The sequence below is a fragment of the Macaca nemestrina genome, chromosome 9, assembly GCF_043159975.1.
Source record: "Macaca nemestrina isolate mMacNem1 chromosome 9, mMacNem.hap1, whole genome shotgun sequence".
In the NCBI taxonomy this organism is placed as follows: Eukaryota; Metazoa; Chordata; class Mammalia; order Primates; family Cercopithecidae; genus Macaca; species Macaca nemestrina.
The window spans coordinates 126,628,772-126,651,598 of NC_092133.1; the positions used below are offsets into that span (position 1 = coordinate 126,628,772).

The 22,827-nt window shown below is 39.0% G+C and overlaps 1 protein-coding gene across 10 annotated transcripts in view; it reads left to right on the top strand.

Moving 5' to 3' along the window:
* The first annotated feature begins 6,350 nt into the window (after window positions 1-6,350).
* The window catches only part of LOC105488216 (tRNA aspartic acid methyltransferase 1), a 61,987-nt gene continuing 45,510 nt past the window's right edge, over window positions 6,351-22,827 (top strand). For 5 of the 10 annotated variants that reach the window (XM_011752084.2, XM_011752086.2, XM_011752087.2 and 2 more), the window contains exon 1: window positions 6,386-6,519. In XM_011752084.2, the coding sequence (XP_011750386.2) occupies window positions 6,456-6,519 (64 nt within the window). In that variant the 5' untranslated portion in view covers window positions 6,386-6,455. Of the gene's footprint in view, window positions 6,520-6,710; window positions 6,819-22,827 lie in introns of those variants that run through there. The other 5 variants (XM_071070427.1, XM_011752085.3, XM_024794870.2 and 2 more) reach the window with 5 other exon arrangements.

The window sequence follows — 22,827 nt, forward strand, 5'->3', positions numbered from 1 at the left end:
TACCACTTCTGTTTGGGTGCGGTGGCTCATGCCTGTAACCTAGCACTTTGGGAGGCCATGGTGAGTGGGTCACTTGAGGTCAGGAGTTTGAGACCAGCCTGGCCAACATGGTGAAACCCCGTCTCTGCTAAAAATATAAAGGCCGAGCGTGGTGGTGCACACCTGTAATCCCAGCTACTCGGGAGGCTGAGGCAGGAGAATCACTTGAACCTGGAAGGCAGAGCTTGCAGGGCACCATTGCACTCTAAGCTGGGTGACAGAGTGAGACTCTGTCTCAAAAAAAAAAAAAAAAAAAAAAAAAAAAAAAAAATACTGCTCCTTAAAGACATCATGAAGTTCATTTTCCATCTGTTCTTTTTCTCTTGAAAGTTTATCACATCCACTGACAGAACACATCTGCTGTTCCCATTTCTTTTCCTCCATGACAGTTTATCAGTAAGGCGACTGGATACTAGAGAAGGAGAAAGAAGGTTTAGCTGCAGGGTTTGCTTTGAGTTCGTTTTGCTCCATATTTGGGGGGGACATTTATTTAAAATTGGTGCTCAGTATGCAATAATTGATGCACACATTCCAACACTGGTCATTTATTAACGGGCTATTAATAAAGGCTGTAACTAATAGGCACTATCACTGCAGAGCAGCTCTGCCCGATATAACTTTCTGTGATGATGGAAATATTCTACATCTGTGCTGACCAATACGGAGCACTTGGTATGTGCCTAGTATAATTAACTCAATTTTAACGTTAATTACATTACTTTAAACAATTTACCAAATGTGGCTACTGGTTATCCTCTTGGATAGTGAGAATCAATTAAATTAGAAAAAATGCCCTATGCTTAGGAAATGAAAGTATTCAATTGCATTTTTTTACTACGGGCCATTTTATGGTCTGAAATAGATTACAAAGTTATACACTTTGCAAGGTTTTTGTTTGTTTGTTTGCTCGTTTGTGTTTTGAGATGGAGTCTCGCTCTGTCACCCAGGCCTCCCAAAGTGCTGGGATTACAGGCATGATCCACCACTCCAGCTGCTTTTAAAATTTTTTTTAATTGCAAATCTCCTCAGTGCCTAGTGTATGAAAGAGTCAACACATGGCTCACTGCTATTAATACGTCCCCCTCCTCTCCACCCCAGATCTCCCCAATTCATGCATCCTGGTTAAGGTCACTGGAAATATTTTCCCTGAAGATTGTCAGAGCTGCAGCTCTAGCCTTCACAGCTGTCCTGGTTCTTCTGGGAGTTAAGAGTTAAGCGGTGTCTAGTTTACTATGAATTCTACTGTCTATTCTCCGACTTCCTTATTTCCATGCTCAGCACCTCCTCAGTCAGGGCTGAGGCAGCTTCCAGACTTTCAGTCTTTACTCCACGATGCTCTAAGTGGAGGACCCCTGAACACTCCTAAAGGGTCCAAAGCTGCCTAGAGCCCTTAAATGTCTGTAGCCATCTGGTACGCTCTACCATATGCTGATCTGACTATGCTCAGTTTGTTTCATGCAGTATTGGCTCCTAAAATGGGTATCACCAAGCTAGACTGTGACCGATGTGAGGCATCTGAATCATGCCATGTGATAGTTCATAGCCGACAGGACTGAGAATGCATCACTTAGAGGATGTCATTGTATAGACACTCTTTATTTAACATATATTTATTTGTGTTGTGCTAGGCACTGGCTAAGTGCTTTTAATCTTCATAGCAATTGCGTGTCCTATTGTTTATATATTTTAGAGGTGCAGTTGGGCTCAAAAGGATGTAGTGACTTTCTCCACGTCACTAGCTAGGGAGCAGCAGCAGCAGACGTGTGCTTCCTGTCTACACTGTGGCTCTGAAGCTTGCATTCTTAACCACAAAGCAAATCATTATAGAAGAGGAAAAAATCTTTTTTTTTTTTCTTTTTCTTTTGAGATGGAGTTTTACTCTTGTTGCCCAGGTTGTAGTGCAGTGGCGCAATTTTGGCTCACTGCAACCTCTGCCTCCCGGGGTCAGTGATTCTCCTGCCTCAGCCTTCTGAGTAGTGGGGATTACAGGCATGCACCACCACGCGCGGCTAATTTTTGTATTTTTAGTAGAGATGGGGTTTCACCATGTTGGTTAGGCTGGTCTCGAACTCCTGATGTCAGGTGATCCACCTGCCTTGGCCTCCCAAAGTGTGGAGATTACAGGTGTGAGCCACCTCGCCCAGTCCACAACCGACTAATTTTTGTATTTTTAGTAGAGATGGGTTTCGCCATGTTGGCCAAGCTGGTCTTGAACTCCCGAACTCAGGTGATCCACCCGCCTCTGCCTCCCAAAGTGCTGGGATTACAGACATGAGCCACAGTGCCCAGGCAGAATAGGAAGAATTCTTTAAAATCAGTGCAGAGGGCAAATCTAAAATAAACTGGAATTTAGGAGACTATAAGGAAGAATTTTCTCATAATTCCAGCTGTTCACCGTGAAACATTTCATTAGCGGTTTGCAAGCTAAGGTTTACTGCCCACGGATCAGGAAAATAGTAGAAGGCATTCTTAAATAAGTGGGAGCTCGGAAGTGGTAAATAAGCTCTGTGGTCCTTTCTAATTCAAATTTGTAAAATGTACTCTCTTGAGGACATTTCTTGTTGTCATTTTCTTCTCGTATGACTTTTTCATTTTCCACGCAATTCATAAAGACCATTATTTTTCAGTGTAAAACCAGAATGCAACTTGTTCGTGACTGAAATTGGCATAAACAGGGTGTCCTCAGCCTGTAAGTGAGCCTGTGTAGGAATCCGCATCATGTTTCACTGAGAAATAGAGTGGCCTGGATCATGGAAATTCAAAGATGATTGGAAAAAGCATTTTCAGCACTTGGAAAACTTTATTCCATTTTATTAGATATTAATGATGAGTGAAAGAATGCATAGGGGAAGAAGATAAAAATGTCATCAGATTCCAAGCCCAGTGTCTTTAATAATTGAGTGTGTGCTATTACTCTTTTAATACAATCCTTAGTATTGTGATGTGCCCCTTAATTATTTCTGATATGCTTTATATGTGCCTTTATTTTCCAGGTATTAATTAATGTGTTTTTCTTTAAAGAAATGCATTTTCTGCTTTTAGAGAAAATGTACTAAATGTACTAACATTCAAGTTTTGATATTTGTTTGCTTTTTTAAAAGTATGTCTAGTTTCTGTAATTAAAATATAAATAGTATTGTACATATCATTGAGGATGACTTCATGGGAAACTATGGGGCTAGAGAGCTTTTCTTCTCTTTTATGAGCCTTCAGGATTTGCTTTGGGAAAAAGTAATCAATATATACTTTCATTCTGCTCACCCCACTTTTCTCCTGGACTACTCCCTATTGTACCACTTCCACCAGCCTTCCCGCTCTTCCACCAAATCACGTAATTTGTGCCAGTGATTGGAAGACATTTGCATACATAATCCCAGGGGGCCTAATATCTACAGATGCTTCCATGGAGATAGTTGTAGATTATGATTATGGAGAGAGTTTTCATTCTTGAAATAATTATCATATGAGATAAGCTTTAGAGAGGAAATAATACATAAAGACGTGGCACATATGAGGTGAAAATTGGGCTAGAAGAACTGGAAGGATTGAATGACAGGTATAAGGGTGATCTGTATTTCAGAAGACGAGGGAGACTGAGGAGTCGTCACGTGTCAGGATATTTTAGGCTGGGAGTCCAGAAGGAAGGTTCCACTTGAAGTATAGATCTTGAAGAAGTCTAGGAGATTTCTAGAGAAGGGAAAGAATACAAGCAGAGAAGTGAAGTGAAGGGTATGTTTGGGGAACACCAAGCAGTTTCATTTATAGCAGAGTTCAAGAAGAGAAAAAAGGAAGAAAAGTAAGTTCAGGGCTACACTGTGAAGATCCTTAAGTATCAGAGTAAACAGTTTGTAATTAGCCTGTGTGGGGAAGGGGTTTGAGGCTCCTTCCTCTGAGGAGGTTGGTATTTTTCATTAACTCTGCCATGTTTCTGTACTCTCTCTCCCCTACAGGTAAGGTCTTTTGTCACATTTATTTTGATTTATAGCATGAATGCTGAAAATTCCAGATTTGTTTAATATATTGGGTTTCGGCTATATATAAGTCACTATGACTACATAGCTCCCTTTACATTTTATGTACTGATGTTTATTTCTGGTACTATAGGTAATAAATATTAGAAAAGTTGGCTTCGTGCATTATACATATGTCAGTGTGTACATGATTTCTATAATTTAAGTTAGTTTAAGAGTACATTTGCTTAAAGCAGGTAACAAGTCTTCTTTCTACATTTTTCAAATTGAATAAATAATTAACAGGTTGCCAAATCAGGTCTCATTTTTTTCAAATTTGAATTCAGCCATGAATGCATTTCTTGGAACGAAAACACCCTCTGCAATCCATCTCTTTCTGTTCCCTTCTCCTTTATCTTAAAGATGAGGAAACCAGGGTCATCTCAAAGTGACACAATCAGTTAACTGGCAATGCCAGGGCTAAAGCTGAGTTATCTGGTATCACCATACCCCGCTTGTTATCTGAAAGTGACTAACAAAAAGTAAAGCACATGGCCAATGCACATTTACGATTAAAAAAGTTAATTTCACAGACAACATCAAAATGAACCAGTGAATTCTATAATTTGGATGCAGTGGTTATACTTTTGTTTGTTAACAGCATCACATTAGCAGGCATGCAACATTTCTAACATATCGGTTATTGTTATTACAAGTGGTACCCCCCAAGTTCCCCCTAACGAAAACCTGTGGCAGTGTTGGGAACAAACTGAAGAACACTTCACAATGGGAACATTTTCTATCCTCCATATGGGTACATTATTTTCATCTATAAGTGACTATAAGCACCCCCCCCCCAAATTTCTAAGCTCCCCCCAACTGACTGAGTGAACGCCTCCACCAAGCAGATTCCAAAGAATCCTGAAAAACTAGTTCAGGCTATGATGGGAAAGGGAAGCATGACATGCCTCATTATACTCTCCTCTCTTTGGAGTTCAGGCACAATTGATCAGCATTAATATTAAAACAAGAAATCTTCATACTGACAAAACAGAATCTTCTTAGCAATAAGATACCAAAATTCCAACTTGACTCTAGTAAAGCACCATATGAAAGATAGCAGGCCGTAAATCAAAGCATTTGACCCTAAAATAAATTTATTTGACATATTTTGAAATCGCCCTGCACAGCCATCTCTTGTGGGGTAAATCTACATTCTATAGAGACTCCCTTTTCCTTTCCAGGTCTTTTCCTGATCCAAGAGAGATTTAACTAAGAGTCTGGCATCTTTTTACATGTGATAAGAGGCATTTGCCAATTATTCTCTCTGAAGCCTGTTACCTATGAGACTTCATCTACATAATAAGAACCTTGGTCTCCACCTTATCTTAATCCAGACACATTCCTTTCTGTTGATTCCGGGTCTTTAGGTCACAACTTAACTCTTTCAATCAATCGCCTGTCAGAAAATCTTTGAATCCACCTGTGACCTGGAATCCTTCCCCTTTTTGAGTTATCCCATCTTTATGGACCAAACTAAGTACACCTTGCATATACTGATTAACATCCTTATGTCTCCCTAAAACCATATAAATCCAAGCTGTAGCCCAACCACCTTGGGCACATGTTCTCAGGACCCCCTGGGGTTGTGTCATGGGTCACCGTCCTCACCTTGGGCTCAGAACAAACCTCTTCAAACATTTTACGGAGTTTGTCTTTTTTCGTCAACATGAGCCTCTAACAATTGGTTACTGGACCATCCTGAGGAATCAAGGCCTTATCACTTAAAGACCCATGAATAATCCTACATGATATTCACTGTGTATTCTATGTAGGTGAAACTTCCAAGCTAAAACATAATTAACCGCACTAATAGACGCAACAAACATCCTCTGTATTATTGGCACGCACACAGGTTTTTCTCTGCTGCTAGTGGACCTGTGTCCTTACTTGTAATTCTGGAACCTTCTCTAGGAGAGAGGCTGGTCTGATTTATCTCTATCGACCCAGGGCAGGCAGGACACAAGGCACACTGTGGAAAGAATGTTTGAATGTTCAGGCTTCTAAGTGACAGAAAAGCAGCTTGCCTGAAAAATGATTTTTTTCTGGCTTCTAACCAGTGTTAATTCACTTAGAAACCAAGGCAGTTTTCTCCCCTTTACTGAACTCTGGATTTCTTTTCCACTCAAGGCCCCTGACACCAAAGAAGGAAATGGAGCGTAAATCAGGCTACAGAGTGGCTGCCATTCATTCGGGAAGCCTTATTGTTTTCCGTTCTTTGTTCCCCTCTCGACCCCTGCCAACCCCCAGGCCGCGCGGCCCTCTGAAGCCCTCAGCCTGGAGCCGCAGGAGAAGGGGGAACTGAAACGCTGCGGAACCAGAGGCTGAGGGAGCGGTGCGATCGAGGGAGGAGGAGCGACGGACCGGCAGGCCTAGCTCCGGGGCTGCAGCGGCTGAGGTGCGGGGATGGAGCCCCTGCGGGTGCTGGAGCTGTACAGCGGCGTGGGCGGCATGCACCACGCGCTGAGAGGTGAGAGCCCATCGAGCACCCCTGTCCATATTCGCTCACGGGGGCTGGTCGGAGCACCGGCGCCGGGAAGGGGCGGAGCGGCGAGACGCTAGGGGCTGGCGCTGTGGGGTGGACACTGTGGGGCGGACTGTGGGGCGGCCTTCGGTTGTCTTGGAAACCGCTCCTGCGCGCCGCCCTGTCCACCCCTCCAGACGCCGACTCCCTTCTGGCGCCGAGTCTGGTCCGAGGGGCCGCACACGGCGCCTCCAAGGGCTCATTTGGGAGTTGGGATTCGCAAGGCAGTAAATCAAACTCAAAGGGTATCAAAGGGGCGAGCTCCCCGCCTGGTGCCAAGCCCCCATTCTAAGTGTGCAGCCACCGACAAGCATGGAGACTCGGTCCTTCATCCTGGGGGACTTCCCGGCTGGGAGGGAGGGAGTGAGCTAGCAGGGGCTCCCCTGGTGAGAGATGGATCTTGGAAGGGGTAATAGCTACAATTAAAGGTAAAAGTTTGCGAATGCTAAATAGGACGGTAGAGGAAGCTTGGAGAACTTGGAAGTCTGATCGTTGGAAAGAAACGTGTCTTCTATAGTTCTGCGTTTAGATGCCAAAGAACTGAGTTCCAGCTTGGTGGCAGTGTGACGTTGGGCTAGTTAGTGAACTGTGATGAACCCGTTTCCTGGTTTTAAAAGAGAATGATGATTATAAGGATTAAAGTCTGTCAAGTGCTTGTTAGTGCCTGATACATTGTAGCCACTCCAAGTATTATACATTGTTATCACTATTACTTTAAAACGACATCAAGAGATATTATCAAGCAAACTATTACTTTTGATGCACGTCTTTGATTTTGAGGTTTTTGATTTCTTTCGTGCTGAGTTGGAACTGAAAGGTTTACTTTTGGTGATAGTCCCTCAAAATTATTTATTGAGCTCCTATTCTGTGCCAGATTTTGTGCTAGGAGCTGGGGATACAGAGTGACAAACAGGCTTTGAAGGTGCATGTTTATTCTTAAATTACTAAGACAACCACCAAACTGAAGCTCCCCTGCTTCCTTATTTAGAACCAAGGCTAACAAGAGACTAACTGTAAGATACAGACAATATTTAATGGGTTTAGCATATAACTTTTTTGAGCAGATTTATTGAGTTTCAGTTCTAGACTAGGTTAATGATCAAGTTTTTAGTACTTATTTGCTGGCTATCTTTATTTCTCATATTAAAACTTAACAGCATCGAAACAAAGCTCTAGTACTATTTACTCTTTGTTAATTGTCTAAAGTGATATACTGTCCGCGTTTTCCCACGTCTTGAAACTCCTTAATGAATTGTTTAGTACTTTATCCTAAGCTGTAATTCAACCACTCCTTAAGTGTGGAATATTTAGATAATTCTTCAAGTTTTTGCAAGTACAATGTGCTACAGTTACATTCTTGAGTATAACGCCGATTTTCTCTTTAAGCGTGTTTCCTAACTGTTGGAATGAATTAATTCAACAGTAAGACTTAACTGTGTGCTAGTTACTAAGTGAAAAACTATGAGAATTTTTCAGGCTTTTGAGAGAGAGGATAGCAGATTGCTTTTCAGAGATTTTGTATTATCAATTTTTAATCCTTGCTAATTTGTTGGGGGAAATTGTGTAATTTTAAGTTACTGTTTGGGATTAATGAAAGAGTAAAAATCTTCTGTCCTATTAGCCAGTGCAACGTGAATTTGTACACATTTTTCGATTGCCAGTGCTACTGTTGTGAATCTAAGCTATTATGTTCTCTAATTTAAATTATTAACCTAGCTTCCCAGCTTCTCTCCTTCCTTCCATTCTGCCTCCCTAATCCATCTGTTTTCCTTCTAGCAGGCAGAATGATCATTGCAGAGTAAACCAGATCATTTTACTTCGCTGCTTAAATGGTTCCCTCTGAGGTTGGAATCACAGTCCCATCTTCTTAACAGGCTTGTGAGTTCTGGCTTGTGTCTCCTCTTCAATTTTATCCGCCACTCTCCCTCAGCATCCCGCTTCACCGTCAACATCCAAGGCTGAAATTCTAATTAAACTATTCCCTGAATTCTTTCCTCAGCCTCTCTTGTCGAGGCTCATTGGTTTTCTTTCTCTCTACTCCTCAAACCCTCAAAGTTCCTCGACGTTCTGGCCTTTGCTTTTGCTGTTGCCTCATCCAGAGTGCTCCCTAACCCCAGACTTTTTCACTCCAGCTTCATTTCACATTTCATGTCTTAGTTCGTGTGTTGGCCTTCCCTGGCCCACCCTGTGATCCAAAGCAACTTTCTAGCTCCCTGTTCCTCTCTGCTCTCATCTTTTGGGTGGAAGTCTGCATATTAGGGATAGACTCTTAATCATATTGATACACATATTTTTCCTCACTCGTTTGCCTTCCAGTGTTCACTTATTTGGTGTACTAAAGTTTAAAATTTATCTGTAATAAAATGCATTGCTCCTTTCCAGGTGTTTTTTAATATAATAATAAAGACTAATAACAGCAGCTAACTCTACTCTTTATTAGGGATCTTTTAAATTCAGGTCCTTTTTTAAGTATGTAATAAACTAATTAGTGGTAGAACCTGTATTCTAACCTAGGTCTACCTACCTGACCTTTTGACCATGCTATGTTGCCATTGTTCTGGTTAGATCTACTAACTTCCTTGGATCTATACGTTAAATAATATAGCAAGCAGCGCAAAAGGAATAATATTGAACTTCAGTTTTGACTGATTTCTAGATAAGGTTCATAACGGAATTTTTTTTTATTGTCGTAAAACACAACATGGAATGTATCATTTGAACTATTTTTAAGTGTATAGTTCAATGGCATTAAGTACATTCACAGTGTTGTCCTACCATCACCCTTGTTCGTTTCTAAAACGTTTTAATCATCTCAAACAGAGCTCTGTACCTATTAAACAAAAACTCCGAATTCCCTTTCCCTCAAGTCCCTGGTAACCTTGATTATACTTTGTCTTTATGAACTTGTCTGCTCTGTGTACCACACATAAGTAGAATAATACAACATTTGTCCTTTTGTGTCTGGCTTATTTCACTTAGAATAATGCTTTCAAGATTCATTTATTTTGTATTCTGTATCAATATCTCAATTGTTTTTGTGGTTGAATAATATTCCATTGTGTATCTGTACAATTTTGTGTATGCATTCATCTGTTCATAGACATTTGAGTTGTATCAGTTACCTGTTGACCATTGTGAATAGTGCTGCTTTGGATATTGGTATGTAAGTATTGTTTGAGTCCTTACTTTTTAAGTTTTGGGGTATAGACCTAGCAGTGGAATTGCTGGATCATATGATAATTCTGTTTAACTCTTGAGGAACCACCAGACTGTTTTCCACAGCAGCGGCACAATTTCCCATTAAATTTCCCATTGCATGAGCACTCTGTTGCCTCCATCTCCATATTCTCCACTTGTTATTCCATTTTTAAAAAATCATAGCCGTTCTGATGGATATGAAATCATATCCCATTGTGGTTTTGATTTGCATTTTCTTAATAACTAAAGATATTGAACATCTTTTCTTTTTCTTTCTTTTACTTTTTTTTTGAGATGTAGTTTCACTCTTCTTGCCTAGGCTGGAGTGCAATGGCGTGATCTTGGTTCACTGCAACCTCTGTGTTCCGGGTTCAAGCGATTCTCCTGCCTTAGTCTCCCGAGCAGCTGGGATTACAGGTCCCTGCCACCATGCCCAGCTAATTTTTTGTATTTTTAGTAGAGATGGGGTTTCACCATGTTGGCCAGGCTGGTCTCGAACTCCTGACGTCAGGTGATCCACCCACCTTGGCCTCCCGAAGTGCTGGGATTACAGGTATGAGACACTGTGCCCGGTTGTTGAGCATCTTTTCATGTGCCTGTTAGTCATTTGTATTCTTCAATACAGAGAAGTGCCTTTTCAAGTCCTTTGCCCATTTTGGAATTTTCTTTTTGTTGTTGTTGTTGAATTGTAGGCTTTATATATTCTGGATCTTAATGTCTTATTAGATATATGATTTGCAAATATTTTTACCCACATTGCTGACTTTTAAGTTATAAAAAGTATATTTAATTTCTTTAGCAACATGATAGATTTACCTCAAACCCAGTGAACATTTAAAAAATATGTCAATAAAAGTTTTTCATCCTTATCAGCATATCCAATATGCTGTTGCATTTTTACAGTCACTACATAGATGCTTCCATATTTTCTAAATTTCGTTTAACTTTATTTTGTATCTATATGCCCATGTTTTTACATGGCTTAAATGTAACATCCTTTGCTGTTCCTGTACAGCCTCTAGCTCAGTACCACACTCTTTGTAGATTACTATTGAGGTTACTATTGAATTGATAATCATTCTGCTATCGTTTTATCAAATGATGAAGGTTTATTTAGCCCAGATTCTTTTTTTTGTATTATATGTAATTCTTAGTTGCAACCCACAGAATCCACTTAGCTAACATAATCAGGAAAAAAAATTTGGAAACTCACAGAATCTCCAGGACACCAACAAACAGGTTAGGTGAACAGAAGCACTGCCCACATATACTGTGGGTATTTCCACAGTGAAGCTTTATCCCAACATCACAGCTTACACCAACGGTGCTGGGGTCTGGAAGCCAAAAGTGCCGTCATTTTTCCCGAGAGGTGGGTACCTCTTACCACTTCCCTCGTCAGAAAGATGGGTTTCCTCATTTGTTTCAGTCCTTACATTGCTACCTCTGAATTGAAGTCTCTCCTCACATTGCTGACTCTAAACTGAGGTCTTATCATGTGGATGCATGTGGTTGATAGGCACTACATCCCACTGTCAGACAAGGGAAGCTGAGAAGGCGAGTTCTGGCTTCTATTTGGGGAAGGAAAGATCCATATTGTGGCAAATTTTCAAACACAGGAAACATAGGCAAAGATTCTAGATGGCCACAGCATAACAATGTCTATTACATTTTTAAATATATATTTGACCTATACAGAAACTACTTATGCACACTTTGATATTTATGTCTGCACACTCTACAAAGTTTTGGCTAATGAGAATCTTCCAAGTTAAAATATCTTCTTTCAGAAAGCAGTGGAAGAAGTAGTGTCATGGGTTATATATCAGTGGAGCCTGCAAGGTCACCTGCAAATATATGCAAATACAATTCTGTATTTTTCTCATTTTAAAATGTAGTAGCAGGAGAAGAGTAAAATGTGGTTTAAGGTGGCAAATGAAGGAAAGCTCTAGTTGGATGACTGTTTTCTATATAGTCAAATATTGGAGTCAGCCTTTAAAGCAAAAAGGCCTGTCTGCCACAGAGCTTCTAAAGCTCTTCCAAGGAGTTGGCTTTGAGTTTTACCCCGTAATACTTTATTGTGTTTAGTAAGAATTACTTAGCCTTAATATTTTCTTTTAAAATGCTAAGCCTCTCATTTGTCACATATTAATTATTCATTTTCTGAATCTCTTTTGTCTTTGTTCCTCCACGACTTATATGCCAACTTGGGAGTCTAGCAAACTAGTTTGTAACTGGGTGTGTTTGTAATTGAATCAGGCAACTACATTATGATGAAGTGTATTTGTATGTAGATATGAATGTCACCTAAGGATATTTTTATAGCATCAGTTGTTAGGGGCTGGAATATAAACCGCTTACTTTTTTTTTCATTTACACATACCTGTCTTTGGGATTATAAAATTTTCCTTTTCATGCCGATTTCCTCATAGTTACTCTTATGTAGCATGTCAGATTTAAAGTGAAGCAATGTAAAAAGTTGTCCCATTAAAATATATTTATCATTTCTTCTCTGGCACCTGTGGAAGTTAATAAACTTGAAATACAAAAAAGAAATATGTAAGATGAATTTTGAATATTCAGCAAAAGAGAACCTTAACTTCCCATTAGACAATTGAATTACTTATCTTTTCTTGTGCTGAATAATGTGTGCTTACTTCACTGCAAAGTATTTTTTGGGATTGGGGGTAAATTTTTTTTTTTCTTTTTCAACTTCTAGATTCAAGGGGTACATGTTCAGGTTTGTTACTTAGGTGTATTGTGTGATGCTGAGATATGCAGTATGAATGATCCCATCACCCAGGCACTGAGCATAGTACCCACAGTTAGTTTTTGAACCTTTGCTGCTCCCCTTCTCCCTCTTGTAGTCCCCAGTGTCTATTGTTGCCACCTTTTTGTCCATGAGTATCCAATGTTTAACTCCCACTTATTAGTGAGAACATGAGGTATTCAGTTTTCTGTTCCTGTGTTAATTCGCTAAGGATAATGGCCTCCAGATGTATCCATGTTGCTGCAAAGGACATGATTTCGTTCTTTTTTATGGCTGCATAATATTCCAATGGTGTATACATGCCACATTTTCTTTATTCAGTCCACCATTGATGGGCACCTCTTTGCTATTGTGATTAGTGCTGTGGTGAACATGCGAGTATATGTGTCTTTTTGGTAGAATGATTTGCTTTCTTTTGCATGTATACTCAGTAATGAGATTGCTGGGTCGAATGGTAATTTTGTTTTAAGTTCTTTAAGAAATTTCCAAGCTGCTTTCCACTGTGGCTGAATAAATTTACATTCCCATCAATAGTGCATAAGTGCTTCCTTTTCTCTGCAGCCTTGCCAGCATCTGTGGTTTTTCTTTTGACTTTTTTTTTTTTTTTTTTTTTGAGTTGGATTCTTGCTTTGTTGCCCAGGCTGGAGAGCAGTGGCACGATCTTAGCTCACTGCAACCTTTGCCTCCTGGGTTCAAGCAATTCTCCTGCCTCAGACTCCCGAGTAGCTGGGATTACAGGTGCCCACCACCACACTTGGCTAATTTTTGTATTTTTAGTAGAGACAGGGTTTCACCATGTTGACCAGGCTGATCTCAAACTCCTGCCTCAACCTTCCAAAGTGCTGGAATTACAGGCGTGAGCCATCATGCCTAACCTCTTATTGACTTTTAATCGTAGCCATTCTGACTGGTGTAAGGTGCTGTCCTATTGTGGTTTTGATTTGCATTTCTTGAAGATTAGTGATAATGACCATTTTTTTCATTTTGTTGATGGGCCACTTCTTTTGAGAAGTATCTGTTCATGTCCTTGCCCATTTTCTAAATGGGGTTGTTTGGTTTTTGCTTGCTCAGTTGTTTAAGTTTCTTTTAGATTCTGGTGTTATTAGACCTTTCCCGGATGCATAGTTTGCAAATATTTTCTCCCATTCTGTGGGTTGTCTGTTGACTCTGTTAATAGTTTCTTTTGCTGTGCCAAAGCTCTTTAGTTTAATTAGGTCCCACTTGTCAATTTTTGTTTTGTTGCAATTGCTTTTGAAGACTTAGTCATAAATTCTTTTCCAAGGCTGATGTCCAAAGTGGTGTTTCCTAGATTTTCTTCTAGGATTCTTATTGTTTGAGGTCTTACATTTAAGTCTTTAATCCATCTTGAGTTAATTTTTGTATATAGTGAAAAGTCGGGGTCCAGTTTCATTCTTCTGCATATGGCTAGCCAGTTATCCTAATACCATTTATTAAATAGTGAGTCCTTTCCTCATTTTTTTTTTTTTTTTTTTTTGTCTACTTTGTTGAAGATCAGATGGCTGTAGGTGTGTGGCTTTATTTCTGGGTTATCTATTCTGTTTCATTGGTCTAATATATCTGTTTTGTACCAATACCATACTGTCTTGGTTACCGTAGTCTTATAGTATAGCTTGAAGTCCAGTAATGTGATACCTCTGGACTTGTTCTTTTTACTTAGATTGCTTTGGCTATTCAGGCTTTTTTATGGTTCCATATGAGTTTTAGAATAGTTTTTTTCCAATTTTGTGAAAAAAACGATGCTAGTAGTTTGATAGGAATAGCATTGAATCTGTAGATTGCTTCAGGCAGTACTACCATTTTAACAATATTTATTTTTTTAATCCATAAGCATAGGATGTTTTTCCATTTGTCACCTGTATGATGTCTTTTAGCAGTATTTTGTCGTTCTCCTTGTGGAGATCTTTCACCTCCTTGGTTAGATGTATTCTTAAGTATTTTTATATATTTTTTGTGGCTGTTGTAAATAGGATCACATTCTTGATTTGACTCTCAGTTTGAACATTATTGGTGTATAGAAATGCTTCTAATTTTTGCATATTAATTTAGTATCCTGAAACTTTGATGAAGTCATTTATTAGTTCCAGTAGACTTTTGGTGGAGTCTTATAGAGTTTTCTCGGTATAAAATCACATCATCTGCAAAGAGAGATCGTTTGATGTCTTCTAACTCTGTTACCCAGGCTGGAGTACAGTGGCTCAATCTTGGCTCACTGCGACCTCTGCCTCCTGGGTTCCAGTGACTCTCCTGCCTCAGCCTCCCGGGTAGCTGGGACTACAGGCACACACTACCATGCCCAGCTAATTTTGAATTTTTAGTAGAGACGGGGTTTCACCATGTTGGCCAGGCTGGTCTCGAACTCCTGACCTCAGGTGATCCTCCCGCCTCGACCTCCCAGAGTGCTGAGATTACAGGTGTGAGCCACTGCACCTGGCCTCTTTATTTCTTTCTGTTGCGAGATTGGTCTGGCTAGTACTTCCAGTACTATGTTGAATAGGAGTGGTGAGAATGGGCATCCTTGCCTTGTTTCAGTTTGCAAGGGGACTGCTTCCATCATTTGCCCATTCAGTATGATGTTGGCTGTGGGCCTGTCATAGATGCCTCTTGTTATTTTGAGGTATGTTCCTTTGATGCCTACTTTCTTGAGGGATTTTTATCATGAGGGAATGTTGGATTTTATTGAAAGCTTTTTCCACATCTTTTGAGAGGATCATATGGATTTTGTTTATTCAGTGTACCTTGATGTTCAAAGATGTCTAGAAACTCTCCACACAACATCTTTCCTTGAGACCTTCTCTGATACATGAAATGTATCAGAGGTTTTGAGAAGTAAAGTAGCTGTTTGGCTTAAAACAGTACTTCCCATATGTATTTATATTTGGGCAAGGATCCTGCTGCTCCTGCCCCCCTCCCACCCTTTTGTTTTGCGGGGAAGGAGAGCACACCTACATTGTGAAAACAGTGTTACTTAGTGCATGTTTCGGGAAATGTCTGATGGGCAACAAAAGGGCAGTGATGGAGCTGTGGGAGGAGATGCTAGGGTTGTGAAAGAGAAGAGGCGCCAGGGCTGTACATATTAGCCAATTATGTTCACAACTTGGACGAACTTTGAAATAAGCTTCTCTGTAATTTTTCTATTAGGCAGGTATTGTCGTTCTTACTATCTCTGTTTTCTCTTAGAATGCCCAAAGCTGCACTACTGGTCTCTGTCCCCTTCCAAAACTTGCTACTCTTGTAACCGGCCTCATCCCAATCACAGGTGGCTTCGTTCTTCTAGTTGCCCACGTCTGAGCCTTGGAGTCATCTTGTTTCTTCTTTTTCACCCACATCAGCCAGTTCTACAGGCTCTACCTTCAGACTGTACTTATAACTATCATTTCTCTCCATTTGCACCTTTTCCACCTGATCTATAATCTCTCTCCTGTCTTGTCAGACTTAATTTTTGCGCCACTCAGATTTGCTCGGCCCCACCTGCCTCCTGGCCTGGGGCTGCTTGTTCAGTGTCACATCCTGACTAATGCCACCTTGCCTCATCTGATACTGTCAGGGGGTGATGGCCGAGCTCGACCCTCAGAATGATCGTCGACCCCTGTACCTGGACTCAGGTGAAGCGCCAGGCTGTGGGCATGCACTCTGTCTGCTCAGTAGCTGTCTAGAGGAGTCAGATCACAAAACCTAACGTGTGTAGGTAGCGGGGAGGTGGGAAGTCACGCTTTGGGGGGACTTCTGATCAGTAACAGACAGGATGAGAAAGGAGCCAGCAGATACAACTCTCTCCCTTCTCCCCCTATGGTGCTGCTTGCTCAAATGCCAGTGAGAAGATGGGAAGTGCTATTTCAGACCCAGTAGTGTCTCTACTGCAGGGCTTCTCATCATCTCCCACAACAGATACAGCCCTCCCCTGACAGCTCTGAGGTGTGGTCATCCTGTCCAGCCTGGCTCTCCCAAATCCCTCATGCCAGATCAGTTGGCTGGGTTTCCTGGGAAGCACTGACCAACGTGCTAATGCACTCCCTCCTTCCCTGCCTCACTGCCCTCACTGTTGCCGCTTTGGAGGTTTCCTTCCAGATAAAGCATCTGCAGCTAAGCTTTGCCTGAGCTACGTTTCTGGGACCCTGGACAAAGGATTATTGCAGTAGCTTCTTTACTGATCTCCTTGCTTCTGCTCTGGCATCGCAAGTTTGTTTTCAGTAGAGTGGCCAGAGTGATCTTTAAAAAATGTATCTGATAAGTTATTACTGTGATTAAAACTCCTGAGGAGCACTCTCCGATCACTCAAAACCCAGAGTCCTGAATGGGTCCCCAGGCCTGCTTGGTCTAGAGCCCCTTTCTCTCTGGGGCCACATCTCCTGTGGCTGTCCCCTTGCTCACTCTACTCCAGGCTCCCTGGCCTCCTGGTTGTTCTTCCTACAAAACCAGCTTGTTCCCATCTCTGGGCCTTTGCAGTGTCTCTTCTCTCTGTCCTAAAAAGTGCTTCTCCCTGATATCTGTCAGGCCCATCCCTTCATCTCCTCCAGGCTGCTGCTAAAGAGACATTCTGTAACCGACCTACATAAAACTAGAACCACTCCCTTCTCCCGTGCTCTCTTGCTCTGGTTTTTAGTTTTCTCTATAGTACTTTTTATTGTTAGGTGTAATTTAAACTTGTGTGTTTATTGTCTCTCTCCTCTAGAATGTAGGCTCCATGATAGGATAGGCTTTGTTTGGAATATTCCTTATATATACTAGATGAATGAGTGAATGAACAAATGAGAAAATGAACTCCAGGCATGCTTGCTGTGAAATATCTGCAGCTTGAAGGAGATGTCATCCTACTGGGATAAGTTTAAACTTAAGTATTAAGTCTGAATCATGAAGAGTTTTTGTAGGCATGGTTGTGTGTGAGATTTAAATAGATAACAAATATTTTTCTGTAATACATGATAAAACTTTTTTGTTCTTTTTATTTAAGACATTTTAAATATTGTCAAAATAATCAGGGCTTTTGAGAATAAATTGGTCTTTACTTACTGTAAAATTTAAATCATATGCTAACAGTGAGCTATGGTCAAAATAATTAAGTGGTTTTTTTTTTTTTTCTCTTTTATTCCTGTCAAGAAATATGAACTCTTTATTTTTCAAAGTTGAAAAGAAGTTGATTTATGAGAGCAAATCTACACACAATTACATGGTGATTATTATCATAATGATAAATGAGGTCAAGGTTACATGTACAGTTTGGTGTCTGGAACCTGTTTAGAATCTCTGTTGCCATTTGCTTTCCCATGGAGCATTATCAGGAATATTGGTGAAAAGTGCTACCCAGGAATAGTGCCAGCCAGCTCTGATCTTGTCTAAAAGCATAAAATTGTATCTCATTTTTAGGGACTAGGTAAAGTGTATGTTGGAATTTAAAAAATTACCATTACTTCACCTGGACCAATGATTTCTTTTACTTATATCCACTAATTATTTTCATTCTGAGACTTTAAATCACCGCAAACCTAGCCAGACCTCTTTGTCTAAAGTTAAACAGCTCTTTTAGAGAGTTGAACATTAATATTAAATAGTTCTTGTGCATCCATTAGTGATTTTTGTTCAAACTCAATAATGAAGTTAATTATCCTCTAGTACTCAATGAATGAGACTTAAGAAACAAATGCCAGAGTCTTTTAGGACATACAGTACTCCATAGGCTTTGGCAGATGCCTTCATGAGAGTTGAATTTTGGTCCAAAAAGAACCTATAATTCTTGATAGGATTTGTGGTTTAAAAATTCTAGTTAAATTTAAATCATATGTTAGCCTATGATTTTAGCATCATGTTAGCATATGATTTTAAATTAACTAGCATTTTAAAACTATGCTAAACTTTAATAGGTCACTAAGGTTGATGGTAATAAAGTACTAGAATCATTTCTCTACTTCTTCAGAACGGATGTTATTCTTGTGTTCTCAATTTATTTTTGTGGTTATTGTTTGCTGAGATAATTGTTAAAACTATATTATTTGAATATTGAAATTAAATGATGCTCTTTGTTGATTGTGACTTAATCTCTAGCTTGTTCTCTATCCAGTGAGATTTCTTTTCATTAATTTTGAACTGTCAGAATGTTGGTACCATGGTTTGAAGAAAAGATGTGACTCTACCGTTTTTCTAAATTTTTTATGACTTTGGATATCAATATATGGCAAAGGCACTATATTTAAAATCCAAGGGTTTTTTACTATGAAGGCATCATCTTTTGTATTTCCTTCATGATTGTAAATTCAAAAGACTTGTGATCCCATTATTTTAACTAAGAACAAAAACAAAATACAAACATATATACATATACGCTTACAGATACGTTTGGCATAAATTCTTCTATATGAGATACTCATTTTACCTGAAAAATTATACTTCAAAAACAGAGTATGGCCTTATAATTTAGTCTTCAGAAAGGAAATCTCTTCATATTACTCAATTACTAAACTTCTCAAAAATAGCAAATCAGAGATAAACTACATTAGCCTGAAGAAACTTAATACCAGTTCTAGATGCTTATTGAGGTTACTCAATGGAATTGACCTAATGCCATCCAAATGAATTTAAAGATCTAGAAGTAAATTTTTAGGGGGATGACCTCACAATTACAAGTACTAGATGTTATTGTAAACAAGCCTTTTGAAAATTATAAAGCAATACAGTAGGTGATTAGTTTGCGGAAATCACAGATAGCTACTGGGTATTGTGGTGGGCATAGAATTTCCAGTGACATCATTATACATGAACTCAAAAAGGGCTAGATCTCAAGTAACTTTGACTGAAGGAAAGTTGGTGTGCCCTTGAATACTGTTAGATGATTTAAAAGGTGGTCCTGTTGATGAGAGTGACCCTGATTTCAAAGCTGCACATGAGAAAGTAGAATAAAATCGTTTCATGAAATTTGAGTAGAAAATATACAATATTTCCAAATGAACATGCTAAGATAGTGTTACATAAAATATGTTGGAGGCTTCTCCTTGTGTGAAGCTCTGTGGGAGCAGGGATTCATTGTTTTATCATCTCTGCCTGGAGCCAGAGCCAGCGTCAGTCATGCTCAATAAATATGTCTTGAATTCATAAATGAACCTGGTTATAAACTCATAGGAAATACTTGCTGAAAATATTTTGCAGGGCATGAATAAACACTTGACAGGGTTGGTAAAAGGTTTTCATAAGCATTGTCCAGTTCAGTAGTCAGGGGATAAGAAATTCTTTCTCTATTTTTTAAAGATATTACCTCGAATTATATCTTTATAAATTCATAACAGATCCTAAAGATTACCTCAGATGGCTTCTTCAAGCACATATTTATTGAATACAAGTTGGCCAGACCTATTAAATGGGATAAATACCCTTTTCCCTTCCCATGTTAACATCTAAGAGCTGTAATTCTTCATGCCAGTGAAAAAAAATTCAAAACACAGTTTGTTTTACTAATGTAGAACTTAATTTAAAAATAGTAATTAAACTGAATATAAAAAATAAAATATGTTGAAATTATAAATTATACAATATGAAGTCATTTGATTATTTTGGCTACATCCTTAAACATTTATATAATGAAAATGGCCAGAAATCTAATTTTGGATATTTTCATGGGAAAAATAGGGGATTAACTTTTATTCTATTTGTCTTATATTTGGGCACATACAGTGTGTATGTGTGTAATGTATTTGTGTTTAGACACGGAAAAAGGTTAAGAAAGATGCACAGTGAACTGTTCTCAGTACCAAAAATTGTATCCTCTACCCTGCCTCCCTATCCTCCTGCCTGTTTTGTTTTTCACTTTAGCACTTATTACGGCCTATCATATTTTGTATTGTACTTGTTTATCTTTATAATTGATTGCCTCCTCTTCTAGAATGTAAGCTCCGTGAGGGTGGGGATTTTTTTTGTTGCATTTTGTTCTATTTTGTTCACCATTGTATCCTTGGACCTAAAAGCACCATTGTATAGTGGATGCTCAACAAATATTTGTTGAAGTAATGAATAAGCTATAGTACATGAACATTTTAAAGGTTGTTGATGATATTGTCAAATTATTTTTTTAAAAGGACATACTAGTTTATATTCAATAATGTCTTTGTGACCATAAATATGCCAATATAATATGTTAACCTATATAATTTAGTAGGTGAAATTGTATCTTAATTTTTGATTACTAGTGAAGTTTAATATTTAAAAATTATTATTATGTGCATTTCTTGTTTTTTATTTTTAGTAGTATTAGTAATACATTTGTTAAAAAATTGGGACACACTGAAAATATTCATTTATTCAGTACCTAACTATGGAGTGATTTTTCTTTGTTGCTTACTGTGTTGTATGGTGAGGATACAGCATTGAACGAGACAGTCATGTTCCTTTTTCCAGAGATTATGCTCTACCGGGCAATACCAATGCTATACAAATAGAGAAGGAAATTTTTAAAAAATCACCAATGATGCTAATGCAGAGATAGACACTGCATTATATTTTTATATATAATATAATGAACCCTTAGATTATAATTTTAATCTTTATTCTAATGTGACCATGAACATTAAAATAAATTATAGCTTTCTTTCTTTACTTAGAGTATCTGGAATATTTTCCCTTGCCATTAAATGTAGAATTTATAAACTTGGTTTTTAATGGTTGTATGATACTCCACTTTATGGAAGTACCGTATTTGTTCAAATTAATCGTCTATACTGGGACATTTAGAGCATTCGTAATTTTGCACTATTATAAATAAAATGACATCACTTATCCTATATATAAATATTTTCTTTACATCTCTAATTATTATACATCTATGAGTTTCCTATTGCTGCTGTAACAAATAATCATTAACTTAGTGGCTTAAAGCAACACAGATTTATTATCTTATAATTCTGGAGGTCAGAAGTCTTAAAATCAAGGTATTGACAGGGCTGCATTCCTTCTGGAGGTTCTAGGGGAGAATTCATTTGCTTGGCTTTTCTAGCTTCTAGGGGCTGCCCATACTACATGGCTCATTATCCTTTTTCTGTCTTTGAAGCCAGAAGTGTAGCATCCCAAAGCCTTCTCTTTGACCTCTACTCCATCTCCAAATCCCCTTCTCTGATTTTAACCTTCCTCAGTCCTTCTTGTGATTATACTGGGCCCACTTGCATAAATCAGGATAATCTTCTCATCTCAAGTTTAATCACATCTGCAAAATCCCGATTCCCATGTAAGGTAACATTTTCACAGGTTTCAGGGATTAGGATGTGGACATCTTTGGGGATTATTATTTTGCCTGTCACACCTTAAGAAATGTGCCAAAATGTAAAACTAAAAAATCCAAAGTAATTTTTAAGGTTTTAAATGTATACTGTTAAATATTCCTTGAAATATTGAGTGTTAATTGATACTCACATCTACATTGATGATTTTTATTTATTTATTTGTTTATTTATTATATTTTAAGTTCTAGGGTACATGTGCACAATGTGCAGGTTTGTTACATATGTATACATGTGCCATGTTGGTGTGCTGCACCCATTAACTCATTGTTTACATTAGGTATGTCTCCTAATGCTATCCCTCCCCCAGCCCCCCACCCCATGACAGGCCCCAGAGTGTGATGTTCCCCACCCTTTGTCCAACTGTTCTCATTGTTCAGTTCCCACCTATGAGTGAGAACATGCAGTGTTTGGTTTTCTGTCCTTGTGATAGTTTGCTGAGAATGATGGTTTCCAGCTGCATCCATGTCCCTACAAAGGACATGAACTCATCCTTTTTTATGGCTGCATAGTACTCCATGGCATATATGTGTCACATTTTCTTAATCCAGTCTGTCACTGATGGACATTTGGGTTGGTTCCAAGTCTTTGCTATTGTGAGTAGTGCCGCAGTAAACATAAGTGTGTATGTGTCTTTATGACAGCATGATTTATAATCCTTTGGGTATGTGCTCAGTAATGGGATGGCTGGGTCAAATGGTATTTCTAGTTCTAGATCCTTGAGGAATCGTCACACTGTCTTCCACAATGGTTGAACTAGTTTACAGTCCCACCAACAGTGTAAAAGTGTTCCTGTTTCTCCACATCCTCTCCAGCACCTGTTGTTTCCTGACTTTTTAATGATTGCCATTCTAACTGGTGTGAGATGGTATCTCATTGTGGTTTAGATTTGGATTTCTCTGATGGCCAGTGATGATGAGCATTTTTTCATGTGTCTGTTAGCTGCATAAATGTCTTCTTTTGAGAAGTGCTGCATTGATGAGTTTTAAATCAAACCTGGTCCTTTCTAGCATTTGA